At 35.3% G+C, this 18,500-nt stretch overlaps 1 protein-coding gene across 1 annotated transcript in view; it reads left to right on the top strand.

Annotated features, from left to right (window-relative positions):
- Positions 1-12,223, top strand: part of Gdi (GDP dissociation inhibitor) — a 106,049-nt gene extending 93,826 nt beyond the window's left edge. Inside the window, exons 8-9 of the mRNA XM_081762086.1 lie at positions 7,429-7,573; positions 11,091-12,223. Coding sequence (XP_081618212.1) covers positions 7,429-7,573; positions 11,091-11,286 — 341 coding nt within the window. The 3' untranslated portion in view covers positions 11,287-12,223. The remainder of the gene's footprint in view (positions 1-7,428; positions 7,574-11,090) is intronic.
- The last annotated feature ends 6,277 nt before the right edge of the window (positions 12,224-18,500 follow it).

Below are 18,500 nucleotides of genomic sequence, written 5' to 3'. Positions count from 1 at the left end.
CAGTATGTACTTATATTTGTACAGATAAAATGAATCGTGACCCAAAAGCAAAATTTCGTGACTTTTTCTTGTCTTTCATGACCGTTTTCTGATTTCGTGACTTTTTAAAACCCCTTTCGTGACCGATAGACACCCTGGTAATCCAGTATGACTTCCAGTTTCAATGTAATATACATATAATATGACCTATAAGAGACAGCGAAAAGAGTTTTTTTTTTTTTTTTTTTAAATGAATTAGCGTTCTTAAAATAGGTACCATCTCTTCTTTTACCCTGTAATCAAACGTAATTATTAGAAATCAACCACTTCCGGTTTTAACGTCCATCGTTGTACACTTACAGTCTTGTTCAAAAAATCTTGACCACTCACCCTGCTATGAAAGATGATATTCTTGCAACCGAATAGGAAATTAGAATGCTGTGGCTCTAAATAAACATCTTAATAGACCAAAGAAAATTCACATTTATTTGATTTAATTGTAACTGTAGGTAAGACTACAGGCCTTTTCAAAAAGAGGTGAGTGGCAAAGATTTCTTGAACAAGACTGTATATGACAAACGGCAGTAGATAGCGGTTTTTGTATTCCATTAAGCGTCCCTATTAAGTGGTAGATATCTACTTCAACTTCTGGTTTCAATTTTAGTTATAAAAAATTGGGTGGTCCTGTTTACTGTCTTTTAAAATATTTTGTTTTAAAATGAGATATCCTAAAGCCAAATTACATGTTTCTAACTTTCAGAGATACCGACATGTTGTTATATAAGTAATAATTGCTATTCTCACCTTTATCCTTCCTCTTTACTACTAAAATATAAAAAGAATGCTGAAACACGTGCTAAATTATTTTACATCCGAGTCCTATACGTTTCGGAGATAAGGGTATCTTATTAAAGTAAGTCCCACCCCACTTCCTCCACTTTTCTTGAATTTTCAAAAATTTTTCTTAGTTGTACCCCACGTCACAAATCCTATGTAGCTGTTAATTCCAAGTTTCTAGCTAGTCCCTAGAGCAGTGGTTTCTAATCTCGGGGTGCGAGTCTCTGACAGAACTAATTCAAAATTACAAATATTACGAATGTTGTAACAAACATTAAATTAAATATCATTTAAACACGAAATAGCTATTGTGTAAGAACTATGGTTTCATTAAGGACTAAACTGGTAAAATATAATATTCCTCTGCACTACAATGCTATGCAGGAGTCTTGCTGGAAATAAATATAAATTTGTGAGAATATGGCTATTATTATTTACTGTTATTATATGCAAGCCCGTTCTTCATACGGGTAGAATAGGTTTATGGGAAATATTTGAAAGTTATATTTGATCACCCTTTCCCCGTTACGTAACTTATTTGAACAAAAGGGAAATAAAACCCCTAGCTCGACCATGTTCAAAAGTGTTTCATGCGATGCAGTACCGGTATTTATTCTTTGCAAGAAATCTAAATTCTCTTCTGCTTTTACGATTTTTTTTTTCCAAAGTGAGTTGATAAAATAGAAGTGTCTCACGTGCTAAATATTTTAAAAATTCATTTCAGACATTTCAAACACTTTGTCCTGTCGGTCATTTTATGAATACAAAATATTTTACGAGTTTTAGAAATGGCCCTGTAACCTCTTGTGGAAGCAGAACTTTCGAAAACGCTGAGCATATCCACATGGCGACTTCGTTAAGTAAAAAGCTTATATACCTAGTTTCATCTCCTTGGCTTGGAAGATCTTTAATTTTCGGCGTATATATTAACTCCCCTACCCTCTTAGGATACGGATTTTAATGAAACTGACATGGTTAAAAAATGGCTTCAGCCAAGTGCTAACTATGTTCTAAAATTCTGTCATTTTTCATGAAATGAGACAAGTGAAATTTTCGAAAACTCTGGGTGGCGTGTCTACTTGGTTTTTATATTAAATTTCATCTTCATAACATGAGAAATTTGTAAGATACTGTATTTTTAGCAAATATTTTAGACCTTGGCCCTCTTTCCCTTAAGATACGCATTTCAGTGAAATTGGCATGATGAAACCATGCTCTAGAATAGTTCTAAATATGTTCAGTAATTCTCCTCGAACATTCCATTCATTTTAGTTCAGAGTTTATATACAAAATTTCACATTTCGAATTTCACATTTCATGACATTTTCTGAATAAATAGTGGTAAATTTTAATATTATAGAAATAGTCTCTTTTCTCCATCTTTAAGAGGGGAACTTCCGGAAACATACGTTCAATTATTTTTAGTTAAGAAGTCAAAGCCAAATTCACACCTCAAACGTAAGCAAATGCAGAAATCTTAATAGGTAGACACTATCCTCCATTTTCCTCTTAGGACAGAATTTTCGGAAAAGCTGAACATGTATTGGTTTGTTTTTAATTGAGTTTAATTTTGAAATGTCACGTCTCCAATATAAAGAATTCTTAGATTTATCATTTTCTAAAAATAAATTAAATAAAATACAGTTGAAAAATTAATGTTATACGAATTACTCTTTTCTTGTTTAGGTGGGGGAATTTACAGAAATTGAGAAACATTTTCAGTTTTTTTTGATGCTTAGTTTATATACCTAGTTTCATCTTCTTTACTTCAGGGATTAGCATCATACACTATCTTTTAAAAAAACTCTATTTACGCCCCTAAGGATACATATTTCCAAAAATCCTTCCTTATCCCTTGCTTTCGTCAAAAAGAGTATTCTTGCTAACTGTTGTACATTATTATGGCTTGGTCGATAATGAGTAAATCACTTCTACTGTCTTATACACAGTATAATTATTATTTTTGTTACTATTACTGGTGATTTGAAAATACAATGTTGCAACTAAAATTGCAGAAAGGGTCAGACAAAGACATGCGCGAATCATGTGGGCGTGAAGTATATAGGGTTTAATAATGGGGCCGCTTGTTGTTAAAAAGGTTGGAACCATTGCCCTAGAGAATCCCAAAACTTTAATTTAGAAAACACAGCGTCTTGTATCATTACCTACTTTATAACAATACGACTAATCTATAAGAACATTGTACTTCTGTTAAATTACCTCACTGAACAGTACTAAATGATCACCGAAGGCTAACATGAAAAGGAGGCTCCACACAACTATATCCGCTTCTTCTTTAGTTAACTAAACATTAAACATAATACCCAAGTACCATTATGGATAAAGTGAGAGTAGAAAAAATGAACCTTTCCTCTAACAATTAAAAGAATAACAGAACCTGGACGCAAAAAAATAATAATTCAATTTCTTAAAAATAGTTTTCAAAAATAGATAGAGAGAACTGCAGTCTGGTAATAATTATAAGGAACCAGCTTAAAATGTATTAGCCACTTCTCAACCCACTGCGGAAAAAAGTTGAAAGTAAGAGAGGAATAGTAAGAAGAAGAATGCAGTTGGTCGATGATATGAAAAATGGAATCAAATATTGGGAATTAAAAGAGGAAGATCGAGAAAGGTGAAAGAAGACTTTCCAGACCAAAACCTAAGAGAACACATATTCTCTCACTCACATCTCCCATTAGTCTCAGTACCTGCCAACAGGTAGAATACTTAATAATAATAATAATAATAATAATAATAATAATAATAATAATAATAATACACCACGATAGCTGCTGTGAGTAATTTCGGAGGAGCTAGTTAATTGAAGTGATCCATAAACCGAAAGTGGTAGAAATCAACCATTTCCAAGTTTTAACGTTGACCACTATAAAACAAAAACTTTTCGACAATCGATTAAGCATTCCAAGAATACCTTTCATCTCCTTTCGTTACCAACCGAAAGTGGTAGAAATAAATCATTTCCGGTTTTACGTTGAACACTATAGAGCAAAATCGATAATAGCGACAAGCAGTTTTCTGTAATGCTAAATCCTTTAGATTGGATCTGGCAAGATATTATCGAGAAATGAAGTACCACACGCAAATCAAGCCCAAAACTTAGCCGAGCTCGGCCAGCAAATGTAGCGATCTTAATTAGGTTGAGGGCTGCCGACCACCGAATTTAGTTCCGATTAGGCCAATAGTTATAAAGAAAACATTAAAATACAAGCCGAGATCGCCACGAATGATAAAAATCGTTATTTTTTAAATGATGTGCTACTCGATAACCAAATTTGGTTTGGATTAGGCAGATAGTTGCCTACAAATAAAGTACCACATACAAGCCGAGCTGAGCCGGTAACACTCCGTAGTGATCCACCAAGCACAGCGATCTTTTTCGTTATGCTGCTGGCTAATTAAGTAATTATCGAGAAATAAGGTATGAAACGCAACCAGAGTCCAGCCTGTTCTTTTCCGAGTTTGACCACAGAATATGGCAGTACTCATTTCTTAGGCAATGGGCTACTAGCTCACAAAATTTGGTAAAGATCCGGCCAGTATTTAATTTAAAAATAAACTCTAGTAAAAACCGTAAAGAGAATCATGTAATATGTTCTCAATTAATACGGAAACCGGAATTTGTATCACATTTCTTTCACTCCTGGTTTGAATAGAGATATTACTGTCGAGATGGAATACGCTCTCGGGGTACTTAATGAATTGCATAAAATCCCTTCTAGCTCTCCAATCTAGAACACTCAATTTATAGCCGGAAGTGATTGATATCTGTCACTTCTGCTTTTAGTATAAAGGTTAGAGTCGAGATAGAACATATTCTTGGGATACTAAATTAAAGAAAACCTCTTCTTGCTATCTATTATCGTTTCTAATCTATTTGCGAACAACACTAAAACCGGAAGTAGTTGGGTTTTGCTACTTCAGGTTTGGAGTTTGAGAGAGATAATAACTTCCCACAACCCTGTTCCCACAACGTTAAATTGATTCCATAAAACTGCTTCTCCCTATATCTTATAGTTTATGCTCTATGTAAATTAAATTGAAACCGGAAGTTATAGGTGATTTCTACACTTCCTTTTCACTAGGGTGTTAAGCACGAAGATGAAAGATACTCCTGGAACGCTTTATCGATTGCTGAAAACTACTGCTTACTATCTATTACCATTTCCGCTCTATAGTGATCAACGTTAAAATCGGAAATAACTAATTTCTATCACTTCCAGTTGGCGAATCATCTTCATTAACGAATTCCCTCGAGAGGAATCACTCTACTTATTTATTTCAAAAAGCAGAATTAAAAAATTCACATTCGTCGAAAGTTATCGTGTGAAGTAACAGCCGCACGAATGTACTTACTAATATCGATAAGTTCCACTACGCGATCCTAATTAATACTTCATATATACAGAGAGAGAGGGAGAATCTTATTATACCTTTATACAATAATATATGCAAATAAATATTAATATACTTCGCGTTTTCCAGTGGGTGCAAGAAAGCTTCGTATAGTGTTTGGTTTCATAATCATTAACGGATGTAAATAATATATATATAATTTATTGTTGACCAGTTTGGGAATTAATTTTTGGAACATAGTACCTACCTCAGGCTGGGATTTTAACACACCACGTTGAATAAAAGGCCTATTCTGAGGAGGAGGGGTTCAGATTTACTAAAAAATGGAGTATCTAATGGTTTTTTTATCGTACTTTTATTAAAATGCGTATTCCAAGGGAGTTCAAATACTTTGCGTAAATCTATTCTCCGTGTGAAGAAATTCAGCTAGTTTTTGTTAAAATTTAAATAATTTTTAAAAGCTCAAAGTTTCCCAGACAAAAATGCCTTGGAAGAAAATGTCATTACAAAGAATGGAGTTTGCATCATAACTGGAGTATATCCACAAGGGTAAGATGATTTAAAAAAGTGAAGCGAGAAAGTTTAACGCAGTGACCCTCATATTTTCTCGTGTAACTGCCAGGGTTCTGTACAGTTCATCGTTGTTACGTTCCTGTAGTCGAAACTTAAGTTCTGCAGTAGTGTGCAGTCTGCATTGCCGAATGCTTGTTTGGTATCTATAAGGACTATTAGTACATCTTTAACTCAGATAACTTACTTAACAGTTACTTACAACTTACAGTACTTCTTGTATTCCTCTTTCTAAATCCAAACAAGTCCTCAAATACAACTACTTTATTTTATTTATAACCTTCATAGGTTTTTCACGCACGAGACAGAAAACTGAATGTATTTTTATCTTGTTTCTTTATTATTGTGCTTCTCAAAATCCGTTGGCACTTTTGTCATGTACAGTTTGGTTTAAACTCCTGGCCACTCTTTTCTATAAGCCCTTTACTCGTACTAACCGAAAGTATTGTAATTCAAATGTGAAAGTTTCTAAGCAGTCTTTGACCTTTACTTGAAACCAAAACACTAAATTATACTACAAACGCTTGTAAAAATACAGAATTCTAGAGGGAGATGGGTCGTCTTGTTTCCAAAACCGTACCTTTCATGCAGTAGTTTGAACAGTTTCTCTTTCGTAGTTATTCTTAATTCTTTCATTGATTCAAGTGGGATATGATCAATTTGTGCAATTTTTTCTTTCCGTGTAATAGTTCGTCCAATGGCAGGTATAAAATCGGAGGACCTAGATTGTCCTGCTATCACAAAATTAACATTTGGTGTTGAATAGCCATCTGTCCACATGTACAGAAACCCGAAAGCACATTTTTCGATAGGTTGATACTAAATGTTTAAGTTTAACATGAGATTCCTTATTTATTTTGCACTATCCTAAATTACTTTTACTTACAAAAGAGGATTCAAAATCAGTTTTTAAAACTTTACGTAACACTGGTTAGGTGCGCTACCATTCCAATTTACCATATATAATATGGTGTAACTAAAGGTCTTTTACAACGCTTGGGAGGTGATTCCTCACACGAAAATAAGCAAAACGTTTATGTGACATTTTCTTAAAAATTCGGCGTCATTTCCGAGTTACAAGCTGTCGCAAATGGCGGCAAAACGACGTGTGACACATCATTGCGGACGAAGGAAAGGTACAACAGTAAGCGGGTCTACACAGTTTAGAAAAAGTAATGCCTGAATAACATAATGGTGTGAGAAGCAAGGCAGTAGGGACGCGGCACAAGGAGTTCCTTTTCTACATCCATTTTCCGCATGTCAATCTGTCCACATAAGAAAGTCCCCTTTGAGAAATTCGTTGTGCCGCGTCCCTACTGCCTTGCTTCTCACACCATTGTTATTCAGGCATTACTTTCTCTAAACTGTGTAGACCCGTTTGCTGTTGCACCTTTCCTTTGTCCGCAGTGAGGTGTCACACGTCGTTTTGCCGCCATTTGCGACAGCTTGTAACTCGGAAACGACACCGAATTTAAGAATATATATATCAATCAGTTGATAAGTTTCGTTTAGGGTTCACTACAATTTTCCTCATGCAGCAGAAATACTTTACTGAGTACTTGCTTTCACTTGATAGATTCTGAGAAGCAAAGTATTTTAGTAGCCTTGTTTTCTATTGGGAATTTCTCTCTCTCTAATGGTCTTTTTCATTTTCCCCTCTTTCAGATATTTATGTATCTCTTGTGAGCTACACGCACCAGGTTGCTGCCAAAGGATGGTTCATTGCAATGGTCTCTACCACAGTGGAAACCAATACGCCAGAGCTTGAGATAAAACCTGGAATTGATTTGTTGGGACCAGTCAAGCAGAAGTAAGCATTATTAATTGTATGTTTATGCGAACTCTTGAAATGAATTAACCAGTGCTAAATATGAATCGGGTATGCTAAAATAAAAAGTCCTGTTGGACTCAAGCTAAAGACTGCTTCAATGTAGTATAAAATTAATATATTGTGAACAGATTAAAATAGCAAGGCGGAGCTTGCGCGTATCTAAAGTGAAGGCGACAAATGAACTGGATGTATGGAAATAACGAATACTTAAAGCTCTTGACTTACAGGATAGATAGTTGGTGTATTCATAAGAATCAAGTAGTAAGATGAAGGCATGAAGTGAAAATTTTTATGAAGTCAGAACAATTATTGAAAATACAAGTCCAGATATAGCAGACAGTTTTCTCATGCCTGAGTAATCGTGCAAGTTAAATTTACAAACCAGTTGTAATTGCAAGGTTCTCTCTTCTGTGATTTTAGACTTCCAAACTATGCTATGCATAAGTGTCGAAAGTATTGTAAAACGGCTTTGTTCGTCCGTCTGTTGACAGATATCAGAGCAAAAACTGTAAGAGAATCGAGATGCGGTTTTATGCAATCGATTCAGCCTCAAGAATAGGTTTCACCTCCCCACGTTAACCCGATATTCTAACCGAAATTCTTGTTTCAACCTCCATAGAACAAAATGGTATTAGATGCGATAAGCTGTTTTCTACAAGAGAACATACCGTCACCACCCGCAACACTCGAACAAATCTGAAGTGGCTGAAATTTGTTACTGCTTCCGGTTGCCATATTGATTACTATAGAGCAAAACTAATATCGAGATGCAGTTGTTTGCAATTGATTCAGCTTTCGAAGAATAGGTTCTGCCTTCTCCATTTAAACTGGAAGTGGTTAAAATAAACAATTTCCGATTTCAACTTTTATCTCCATAGAACAAAATGGTTGTAGTTAACGGTAAACTGTTTTCTGTAGTCTATTCAGGATGTGAATGAAACGTGTCAGAACGTGCAACACTACCAAAACCGCAATTGAAATTTACTACTGATTCCGGTTCCAATACGGATTTCCGTAGAGCAAAAACGGTAAGACATATCGCGATACAATTTTTTGCAATCGATTCAGCTTCCCAAGAGTAGATCCTGTTTTCTTCCTCAACCGTCTATTCAAACCAGAAGTGGTTTATATCAACGATATCCGGTTTCAATCTTGATCACCATAGAACAAAAGCAGTAAAGCAGAGCGAGTAATGGTATTCTGATACGGATTCAGTGTCCGAGGAAGAGGTTCTGTATTTAATCTTATTCTATTACAACCAGTAGTTACAGATTTGCTATTGTAAGTTTGTGCATTGAATTGACATAGTTTGGAAGTCTAGCGTGGTTTCACACTGTGAAACGTAACATCTTTTTGTTTATGAAATTCGCTGTCTCGTCTAAAATAGTAAGCCGCTTAGCAAAACCGGAATTAGATACAGCATTACGGTGAATGTTCAAGTTCAGTTCATTTTCCTTGTCTAGTTAACGAACAACGAAAATTTCTTTCTACTCTTTGGGGAGGGGGGGGGAGGGAGAGAGAGAGAGAAGAAAGAAAGACAGACAGAAAAGCCTGACAAGGGAACATCTTATAGTAGAATTGCCTAATCAAACATTGTGCAATCGATAGAGGAGTGAAGAAAAGTGAGAAATTCAAAGTTTTACCCGCCGACATCCAGAAACACAGGAGATAAAGGAAAGAAGGATATAGAATTATGAGAAGATAGTAACGCTAAAGTTACACTAAAACAGAAAGAACTTCAAAATGATTAAAATAATCAAAATGACGTTTACAAAAACAGTATATTAAGCAAACATTGTACCTTGACGATGTTCAATAACATCATATATAATGCAGTGTTGCCAACTGAGCACAAAATGAAGTTTTGTTTAATAGCATGGAACACAGATTATAACATCTAGAAAATCTAATTATGTGTAGAACCATACCTGTGAAGTCTTGATATACAGTGTTGCCAACGTTTGAGGATAGGCCTATATGAATTCCTATATGAATCTTAGATGTAGAAGAGTACATACGATTTACGATTCGAACTGGTTAAAACCAACATATAAGATCACATAATCACTGAAGTACGAAAATAATGAACGAAGCAGTGTCAGAGCAGTTTTGCCCTAGTAGTAAATCAGAATAGTATCAAACACAACACATAAAACTGAAATGATGCATGCGCTTGGATTGACAATTGATTAGCAGGCTCCCCCCTTCCTTACAATTTTGCATCGAAATGGCGCCCCCTACATACTCTTAACCAGGTGCACCCTGGGCAAATGCCCCAAATTGATCCTCCTAGATCCGGCCCTGCGTCTAGCTTAATGTAGGATTCCATCTATTACTATGTTACAGAACGCTCCAATCGGAAATCGAACATGTGCACCAACAGCGAGCTTGTGGACCACTTGGTCATCCAAGGGCATGGATCATTTCAGCTTATGTCCTGTGTTTTGGTGCTATTCTGACATTTTCCTATGGCAGAAATGTTTCTATTTAGGGATGCGCACGAGACGAGTCGAGACGGAATTTTCCTGACAAAATTCGAGTCGAGACAGCTCTTCCAATAGAGAAATATAAATTTTTCGAGTCGAGACATCGCTTTTACAGCACATTTTCGAGACGAGACACCCTCAATTCTTGTCTCGTGCGCATCCCTATTCTATTATAAGATTTTCTAGACGTTATAATTTGTGTTCCATGCCATTTAACAGAACTTCATTTTGTGCTCAGTTGGCAACATGCATTATATATGATGTTATTGAACATCGTCAAGGTACAATGTTTGCTTAATATACTGTTTTTGTAAACGTCATTTTGATTACTTCAATCATTTTGAAGTTCTTTCTGTGTCAGCGTATCTTTTGCATTGCTATCTTCACATCATTTTAGATTCTTCTTTCCTCTGTATCTCCTGTGTTTTTGGGTGTCGGCCCGTAAAACTTTGGATTCCTCACTTTTCTTCACTCCTCTATCGATTGCGCATTGTTTGATTGGACAATGCTGCTAACAATATAAGATGTTCCCTTGTGAGCCTGTGGTTGTCCCTGGCTCAAGACAGCAAGGGGTAGCACAAAAGCACGGAAACAACTAGAATTATAAATTGCATTATGTTTTGCTTATAACTTGAATAAAAGAGAATAAAAGTGTGCTATTTCCTTTTGAGGAAAGTGAGTGAGAGTAGCTTATTTTAGAGTTTACTGTAAAGATCAAAAAGGGTAAGTCTCACAGTTTACCATATATAAATGCTTTCAGCTTTATTCTGGTACAAAGGAATCAAGTTGAATCTAAAAATATCCAGTATACTTTGCCGTAGGTGTTCTTCGTTCGGTATTAAGATGAGCATACGCATGCATTCAAATCAGGGTAGCTTAGCGAAACCTCGAACTGGCTCGTGTATTTAAACAGTTGTTAGTCATTCATTCGCGAACGTACAGAATTTCAACATGCTAAATTTACCTTCGAAATATTATTATTGAGTACGGAATATTGTTTGTAATTACAGGTTTGTGTGGGTCAGTGACTACTATGAGCCTACAGATGACGGTACTCAAACCCAGATATTCATTTCGACTTCTTATGATGCAACTACCCACTTCGAGACAACATGTTTGGATGTGCTTGATATTTTCCGCCGTGGAACCGGTGAGGACTTTGATTTTTCGAAAGTGAAGCATGACCTTGGAGACGAGGACCAGTAAAGTTGTCTCAGGGAAACGTCGGCATTTGTTTGGCATTGGGGAGAAAGTTCCCAGTATTTCACACTGCATTTCAGAGATGGCCTTTTTCTTGCAGTTGTGATCAAGTGTCACTACTCAGCTTGAAATTTTCTAGTTAAAATGGATAAAAGTAACAGTTTTAAAGTTGCACATATGTATCGGTCAACAGATTGTGCTCCTTTTTATTTGTACAACGTTGCCCTTCGGTTTTGGTGTAAAACATTGAAGTGGTAGTGTGACATCGACCCACAAATCCAAAGGCTTTATACTTTTCCCAATTTAAATTGTGATGTATATTTGTAAACGATTAGGTGTTCTTTAGTTTAAAACGATGTATGTTCTTATGAGTGTGATGAAAATGTTAAGAAGAATATTACCATGCAAGAATAAGATACAACATGCATTGTTGAGGTGTATGGTATTCTCTGTTCAGCTTGTCAAGATTTGGCTTAGCCTGTCAGAAACAGGGCTCGTTGGTGCATGTTACTAAATTGCTTCTGAAGGTCCTAAATTTCCTCTTTCGCCAGTCCTAGTTGGTGGATACATTTTTGTGTTAACTACTTTTGTTCGTGTTAAAGCATTACAGGTTGACGTTGATTGAAGTAAATGGCAGGTAGGTTTGTTCCTACCTTTGATTTGCTCACTTGTATATAATTTTTAAGTATCCTACCACCTAGGCCTGGCTTCAAAAACAGGTACTAGTGCATATCATAGAGAGTAGAGCACAATAGCTTTCTATGCACCAAGATTATAAGCTTCCTGGGGCAGCAGTAAAATTAATGGTCGTTATTTATAAGATTGTTTTATTCACTGGAAGTTAGGACTTTCGATCCCGCTCTCAACTTGTCTGTTCCTGATCAGATCAAAATGCATAATGCTTTGATAAAGTGGTCATTCCAATAAATTGTTCTATAATCTACGTTGTTCGTTATTTCTTTGATTTGTACACTAAAAGTTATTAATAAAAAAAAACTTAATTTGGACGCCGGAATTAGTTCGGTGTATTTTGATTGCATTTAAAGTAACAGACATGTTCCTGTTGAAGAATAGGTTTTCTTTTCCCGGATTTTCATACTTCACGAGCAATATATTTAGTAACTTTTATATATGAAGTTTACGTTGAATTGCTATTAAGCAGCTTAATACAACTCAAGAAGGAATTTGCTGTGATGTTAAAATTCAGAAATTATTTGACGATGCCTATTATGACAAAGAAGCATAACTGAATCAAATTTCTCATATCTGTTTTCAGTACTGTAAATTTGACATAATTTTATTCGTAGCTTCAACATTATTGATCTCTTAAGAAAACGCATTACATAGAACCATTGTTTACTTGAATTTTGCTTCACGTTATTAAGTTTTTTTTTTCTTAAAAAAAAGTAGTCATGATTGAACGGTTATATATATATATATATATATATATATATATATATATATATATAATATAGTATAGAAGTGTTGAGTTTGTTGTGTAGGTGAAATGTTCCGGATAGCGTTAGTGATTTTTAGTTTTCAAATTATGGCAATTTTCCGTTCATCTAAGTATATGAGTAGCAGAGGGTGATTTTTGAAATGCTTTACTCTTTACGAATAGTTTAATAAGTCAATATAACACACAATGTGCCTTTTCACCTGGCTTTATTGGTTTGAGTAGATGAATTAGTTGAAGGAAATGAAAATTAAGAATTACAGGTCGATATACTAGAACTACAGCATTTTTTTCTTTATTTTTCCGCTGCTGCTTTGCCGTTGTTCATTGTTGAACTTAAATCCTTTTTGTCATTATTGAAGGATTTCATACGTACATCGAAGACAATACACAAACCTCTGTATGGTGAATTTTAGATTTTTTTTTCTTCTTTCTTTCAGGTACAGGAATAATTTACATAGAATACAAAATTCAGTTAGTTCACATTGTAACTCTTATTCGACATAGTTTCATGACTAGGTGTAACATTGACACTATAAGTTCATCCTCACATTAGCAGGGTTGCCTATCATGTTAATATTTAAGATAATGTGTGCAAAATCTTTCTGAACACAACTGATTCCTACAAAAGTAAAAAATCAGGAAAGATTTTCGAGAAAGAAATAAGTTAAATTTGCTATGAATGATTGTCAAAATATTAGACCACTTGGGCGTCGCATATTTTACGTATGGAATTTCTTAAAATTAAATAATTTTCCGTTAACTAGAATATGGATCTCTAAAGAACTAACTTGATTACATTATTCTATATTCTGAAATGTAGGGAACTTTTAAATAAAGTTTGTTTCCGTTTGGTTTGCTTTTCACCGAAATATTACCTTGTTTTGAACCTAGCAACAAAAGTGTACTAAAGTAATTTGTACTTCATTTAACATACGAATATTAGTATTGATGCTTTTGTTTTTCAGCGGAAATTCTATTAGCTAACTAGTAACTTAAAAAGGATAGGTGAATTACTGCGTGGTAAATTTTCCTAACTAATTTTACAGTAAATAGGTAAAAGTTGGAGTATGCAATCTTGTCCTTGCATGGAGTAATACAGCTTCATGTTTATCAATTTGCTCAACATTCGTCATGGTGCTAACTGTAAAATTTGTGTATAACAAGTTAGGATGTAGTCGTAGTGTAGCTTTAAGATAGAAAATATTTAGGACTCAAATAAGTGTCGCCTGTGATAGTTAACCATTTGTTGGTGATTGATATTAAATTCAAAGAATTTCATATTAACTTAAAGAGTACGTGTTAATCATTTAAACGTTGGGCAGTGTTACGTGTAATTAAATGTTGCGTTAGATGGGATTTAATTCAGTCCAAAAGTACATTGCTATACGAGAAAAATGTGATTAATACGTATGTGTATAGATAAACTAATGCCTTTTTGGATGTGAATCTTACAAGCCCTGAGTAATTTCTTGAAGCTTTCGATGCTAGCAACATATATTTACACAAACGTAGTGTTCAGCCCGTTATATAAGAACCAATTTCTCGCTTCCGTGTTCTTTCACAAACTTGTTACAAAATTACCAATAAAGCAACATGATTCTTTTGGGTGCTGAACTGATTGTGCTTAATTTCGGAGTACTTGAAGTAGTATGTTACAGGCAAAGTATTTAAGCAAGCATAATACGTTTTGTGTTTAAGAATAAATTCATCATTGTCAGTAAATCAGGAGATTGACTCACATACATACGAAAAAGATTTACTTCAATCACACACTGATAGCTTGGTATTTGTAATATTATGAATCACTTGGTTCCCGATGGACCTTAGAAACTACAAGGAAATAAGTTTTCTAGTCCGGGAATGTTACCCTGTACCGACTATCTTCAGTTGTTTAAGCACTTCTATAATTAAACGTTCAACATTTGTACACCAGTTCCAAAATCAAAGAGCATGCTTGCCTAACATATTTTATGCATGTAGCATATTTCATCTTTCAAATTCGGACTAGTCACTGATTATATACATTATTACATAGGAATCTCGAAGCTGCATAGAAACTACATAGCCAGAGAAATAGCGAAAACACTAGAAACAATATTAAGGTCTTTCACGAAAACCTTTCATCAGATAGAGGAAGAGAAAGAACAATAAGGTATCTGTGAAGCGACCAGGGAGCTCAATCTTGGAATACTATGGACTCTGTACAGTAACTTATGTTTTATTCGTTTTTGCTTAGTTTTCTCCCCCTCTTATCTGATTAAATCTAACAAAAGCGGTTATTGATAACTTTACAATTTTGTGATACGTGTACAAATAATACAATGTGTTGCCGTGATCATAATATATTAAAAGCATGATACTTCTTATCAAAAGCAACAAAAATATAGTAAACATGTAGAACACAAATTCTTTGAACTAACTGCTTCCGGAAAGTTGGAGATAATATCCAAAATTACAAGTTAGAAAACTAAAGTTGCGTGTTGCAATAGTCTGTTTGGTAACGTGCCCTATCCCAAAACTCATATTTAAGAATGATTCAATGGCTGCAAGAGGGGGTTTCAAATGTCTTTCTTAAATTCACAACTCTTAAATTCTGTGAACATGACTGAAAACGAGCATGCATGGATTGGGGCAACGAAGAAGCAATAATACGTTTGTTGTAAGTCGCTATTCCAAATATTTTAAAACTGCATGGTTTCATGCTCGAAAGAAAACGGTGTAACAGTTAAGCGAAATTTTATTGACGTGCCACAAAATAAAGAATATAATTTTTAGAAGTGATTTACTATGTATCCCAAGCGCTTTATTGAGAAGTTACATAAGAAGGAACAAACTTGTACAATAGCTTAAACTTGTAAATTATTCATTTGTAGCTTTGGAAAATTCGATTGCAAATAAAACTTCAACTGACCAAAGCAGTATATATATTTTAAGAGTATGTATATCTGTTAGTTTCGGCTATGTAACAGTCTTCCTTAGACACATTATTGATAAGGTATCTGAGGAAGGATATGTTACATAACCGAAACTGTAACATATATATACTTTTAAAATATATATACTGCTTTTGTCAGTTGAAGTTTCATTAGCAAACTTAAACTTAGAAGAGCTGGTTGCCGAGGTGGCTCAGTGCTAAAGACTGTATAGTTTAATATAAATCCAACTTTCCGTTCCCAGAGTAGGTGGCAGAAGTGTGCATATAGCTGCCAGAGCATAGTATTGAGTCATGTGAAGTTGGTAAAGCAGTAGGTGCAGTTTGTGTGTTGAAAATTTGAATACGAAAGAAAATGCGGTGGCTTTCCGCAGAGAATGTGTATTTTGTCTGTCTTTACATTAAACGGTACAGCCTTTACAATCCTCATGCCATGCTAGTACTGGGAACAAGCACTGTGTTCTTAAATTTCGTTGTAGTTTTCCCTTTTCACTCGTTCCCTATATGCGCCATTACAGTTAGTTGTTTATTCATCACCGTAGAAAGAGCATAAACATAGGACGTCAAACTTAGTTTCATTGCGAAAAAGACGCGAACCACTACTAGAGTTATTCCAAGTTTCCCTACTTTTCATCGTTGATCGAACCGCCAAGTGAACTTTGTGGTGGACAAACACAGTGTGCGTGGGTTTTCTCGGTTCTCCCGTTTCCTCCCACTTTCTTCATTCCACCATTTCATTCATTACTAATCATCATCGTTTTCTTTAAGCCTAACCGGCATACCCGTGGGACGTAAAACTCAAAGATTTCATTTCATTCTTTCGTTGATCGAACAGCTGATAAAATCACTATCACTTTTATCTGTTATAAGATTTAATTCGACTTGAATTTGCGTGATGCATTCTTCTATGAAAAAGAAGTAAATGAGTAAATAAAAATGTTTGAGTCCTTTAGCAGAGGCGATGGGTGATTAATAAAATCGAATAATTGTGAAAGAATTGGAATGAAAATGTGGGAGGAAACGGGAGAATTCATAAAACACAATATACACCGCAAAATCAGTCTTGGGATCGAACCAAGGATACTTCGCATGAGAGGTAAGCATTCTACCACTAGGCTGTTGTGTTCCCATGGCACGTTCCTTTACTCATTTGTGCTTACGTAGACTAGTATAACTTGATCACAAATTGGAAGTTTCAGTATTGAGACAATAAATCTAACTGCAATATAAATAGAAAAGACAGGGCGACACATTTCGACGCCTTCTGTATGGAATGAGTTTGCACATGCATTAATATTCTTTTTCAAAGCAAATCTAAATATTACATTTTAAAGTTATATGATTATGCCCTTAAGGCGTTGGTGAATAAACAAAGTGAATTATAATGGTACACATGTTGAAATGTGGGGCAAAGACTGCAGAATTGCAAGAAAATCCTCGTAAGAGGTGCTGTTTGAATTCATAAAACACGCTCTAGTATCAGACGAAGATTCTTACGCCAGAATTGAGCACTGGTAACGTTTGCCATCTTCAACGTTATTTCGAATAGCGACTTGACAAAAGAATTATTGCTTTCGTTTAGCTACGTGATCCGTGCATTTTTTTTCATCTCATTTATTTATTAATTGAAGGAATCAGTTTCAGTACCATTGAGTGATTCTGAATGCGAGGTTTTCATTTAGTCCAGGCTGCAAGTCATGCTGGAACATTCTGCATGAGATCTGTAGCTAGTAGTGTTTGGAGATTTTCAGCTCCAAAGATAATTTTTCCACGTTTTCTGAAACTAGCTCTTACAGGAAATTAAGTACTAAGATATGCTCATGTTGATTCTGTTCATTAGAGCTAATACACAATAACACACTGAGCAAGGCTATTTGATAATATGTAAAAAAAACAGTATCACGTAACAGTTTCATCACAATAACTGTCTTCATCAGACTTCCACTCCTTCTGGCTGCTTGGGAGTTGGTCATCACGTATATAGTCTCCGGAGATCAACTTTTAATTAGGCTCCGCCCCGGAGACTATATAAGTGATGACCAACTCCCAAGCAGCCAGAAGGAGTGGAAGTCTGATGAAGACAGTTATTGTGTTGAAACTGTTACGTGATACTTTTTTTTTTTCTTTTTTTTCTTTTTTTTTTTTTTTTTTTTTTTTTACATATTATCAAATAGCCTTACTCAGTGTGTTATTGTGTATTAAAGTACAAAATGGAAACAAGGCCTGATAGAATAGTCATTAGAGCTGTAACACCTTCAGTTTTATAATCTTCAGGAATCACCATATACAAAAGGTTGTTCACTTTATATTCGATCATTTTTGACTGGTACTCACTCATCTTGAGATACGACACTACCACCACCGATCATGTTCTATTGGACCTCCAGCATTGTGGACTATCACATAGCATCGCAGTTTCCATTGCAGCAAGCTCCGGCGCAGGACAGGCATGGGAATTGTCCCTCTCCTCCCTGCAAGCTTTCCATAGACTATCCAGGGTGCATGGGCGGCGGTGTTAACGTTTCAACAGTCCAAATGGGCAAAAATCATTGGACAGGAATCTGGACGTTTCACAGGAATGTCTCCAAACGGCGTAACACGAATTCCTAATTCCTCTGCTATTTCCTGATAAAAACATAGTGATGTACTAGCGGTATGACTCGAGGCATTGTCTATATAGATAATCTAGTTCGCATACATTCCATACAAATGTGGGATGCCACTCGGATAGATAGGGGTCAGAATGGATTCTTGGAAGTACCTTGCATTCACCTTCGTTTTTGTCCGCTTTGCGTATCATTAATTTACCTTCTTCCGAATCCCGTAACA

This window comes from Thermobia domestica, chromosome 6 (genome assembly GCF_964235325.1).
Source record: "Thermobia domestica chromosome 6, izTheDome1.hap1.1, whole genome shotgun sequence".
Lineage (NCBI taxonomy): Eukaryota > Metazoa > Arthropoda > Insecta > Zygentoma > Lepismatidae > Thermobia > Thermobia domestica.
This window is presented reverse-complemented; position numbering and strand designations above follow the sequence as displayed.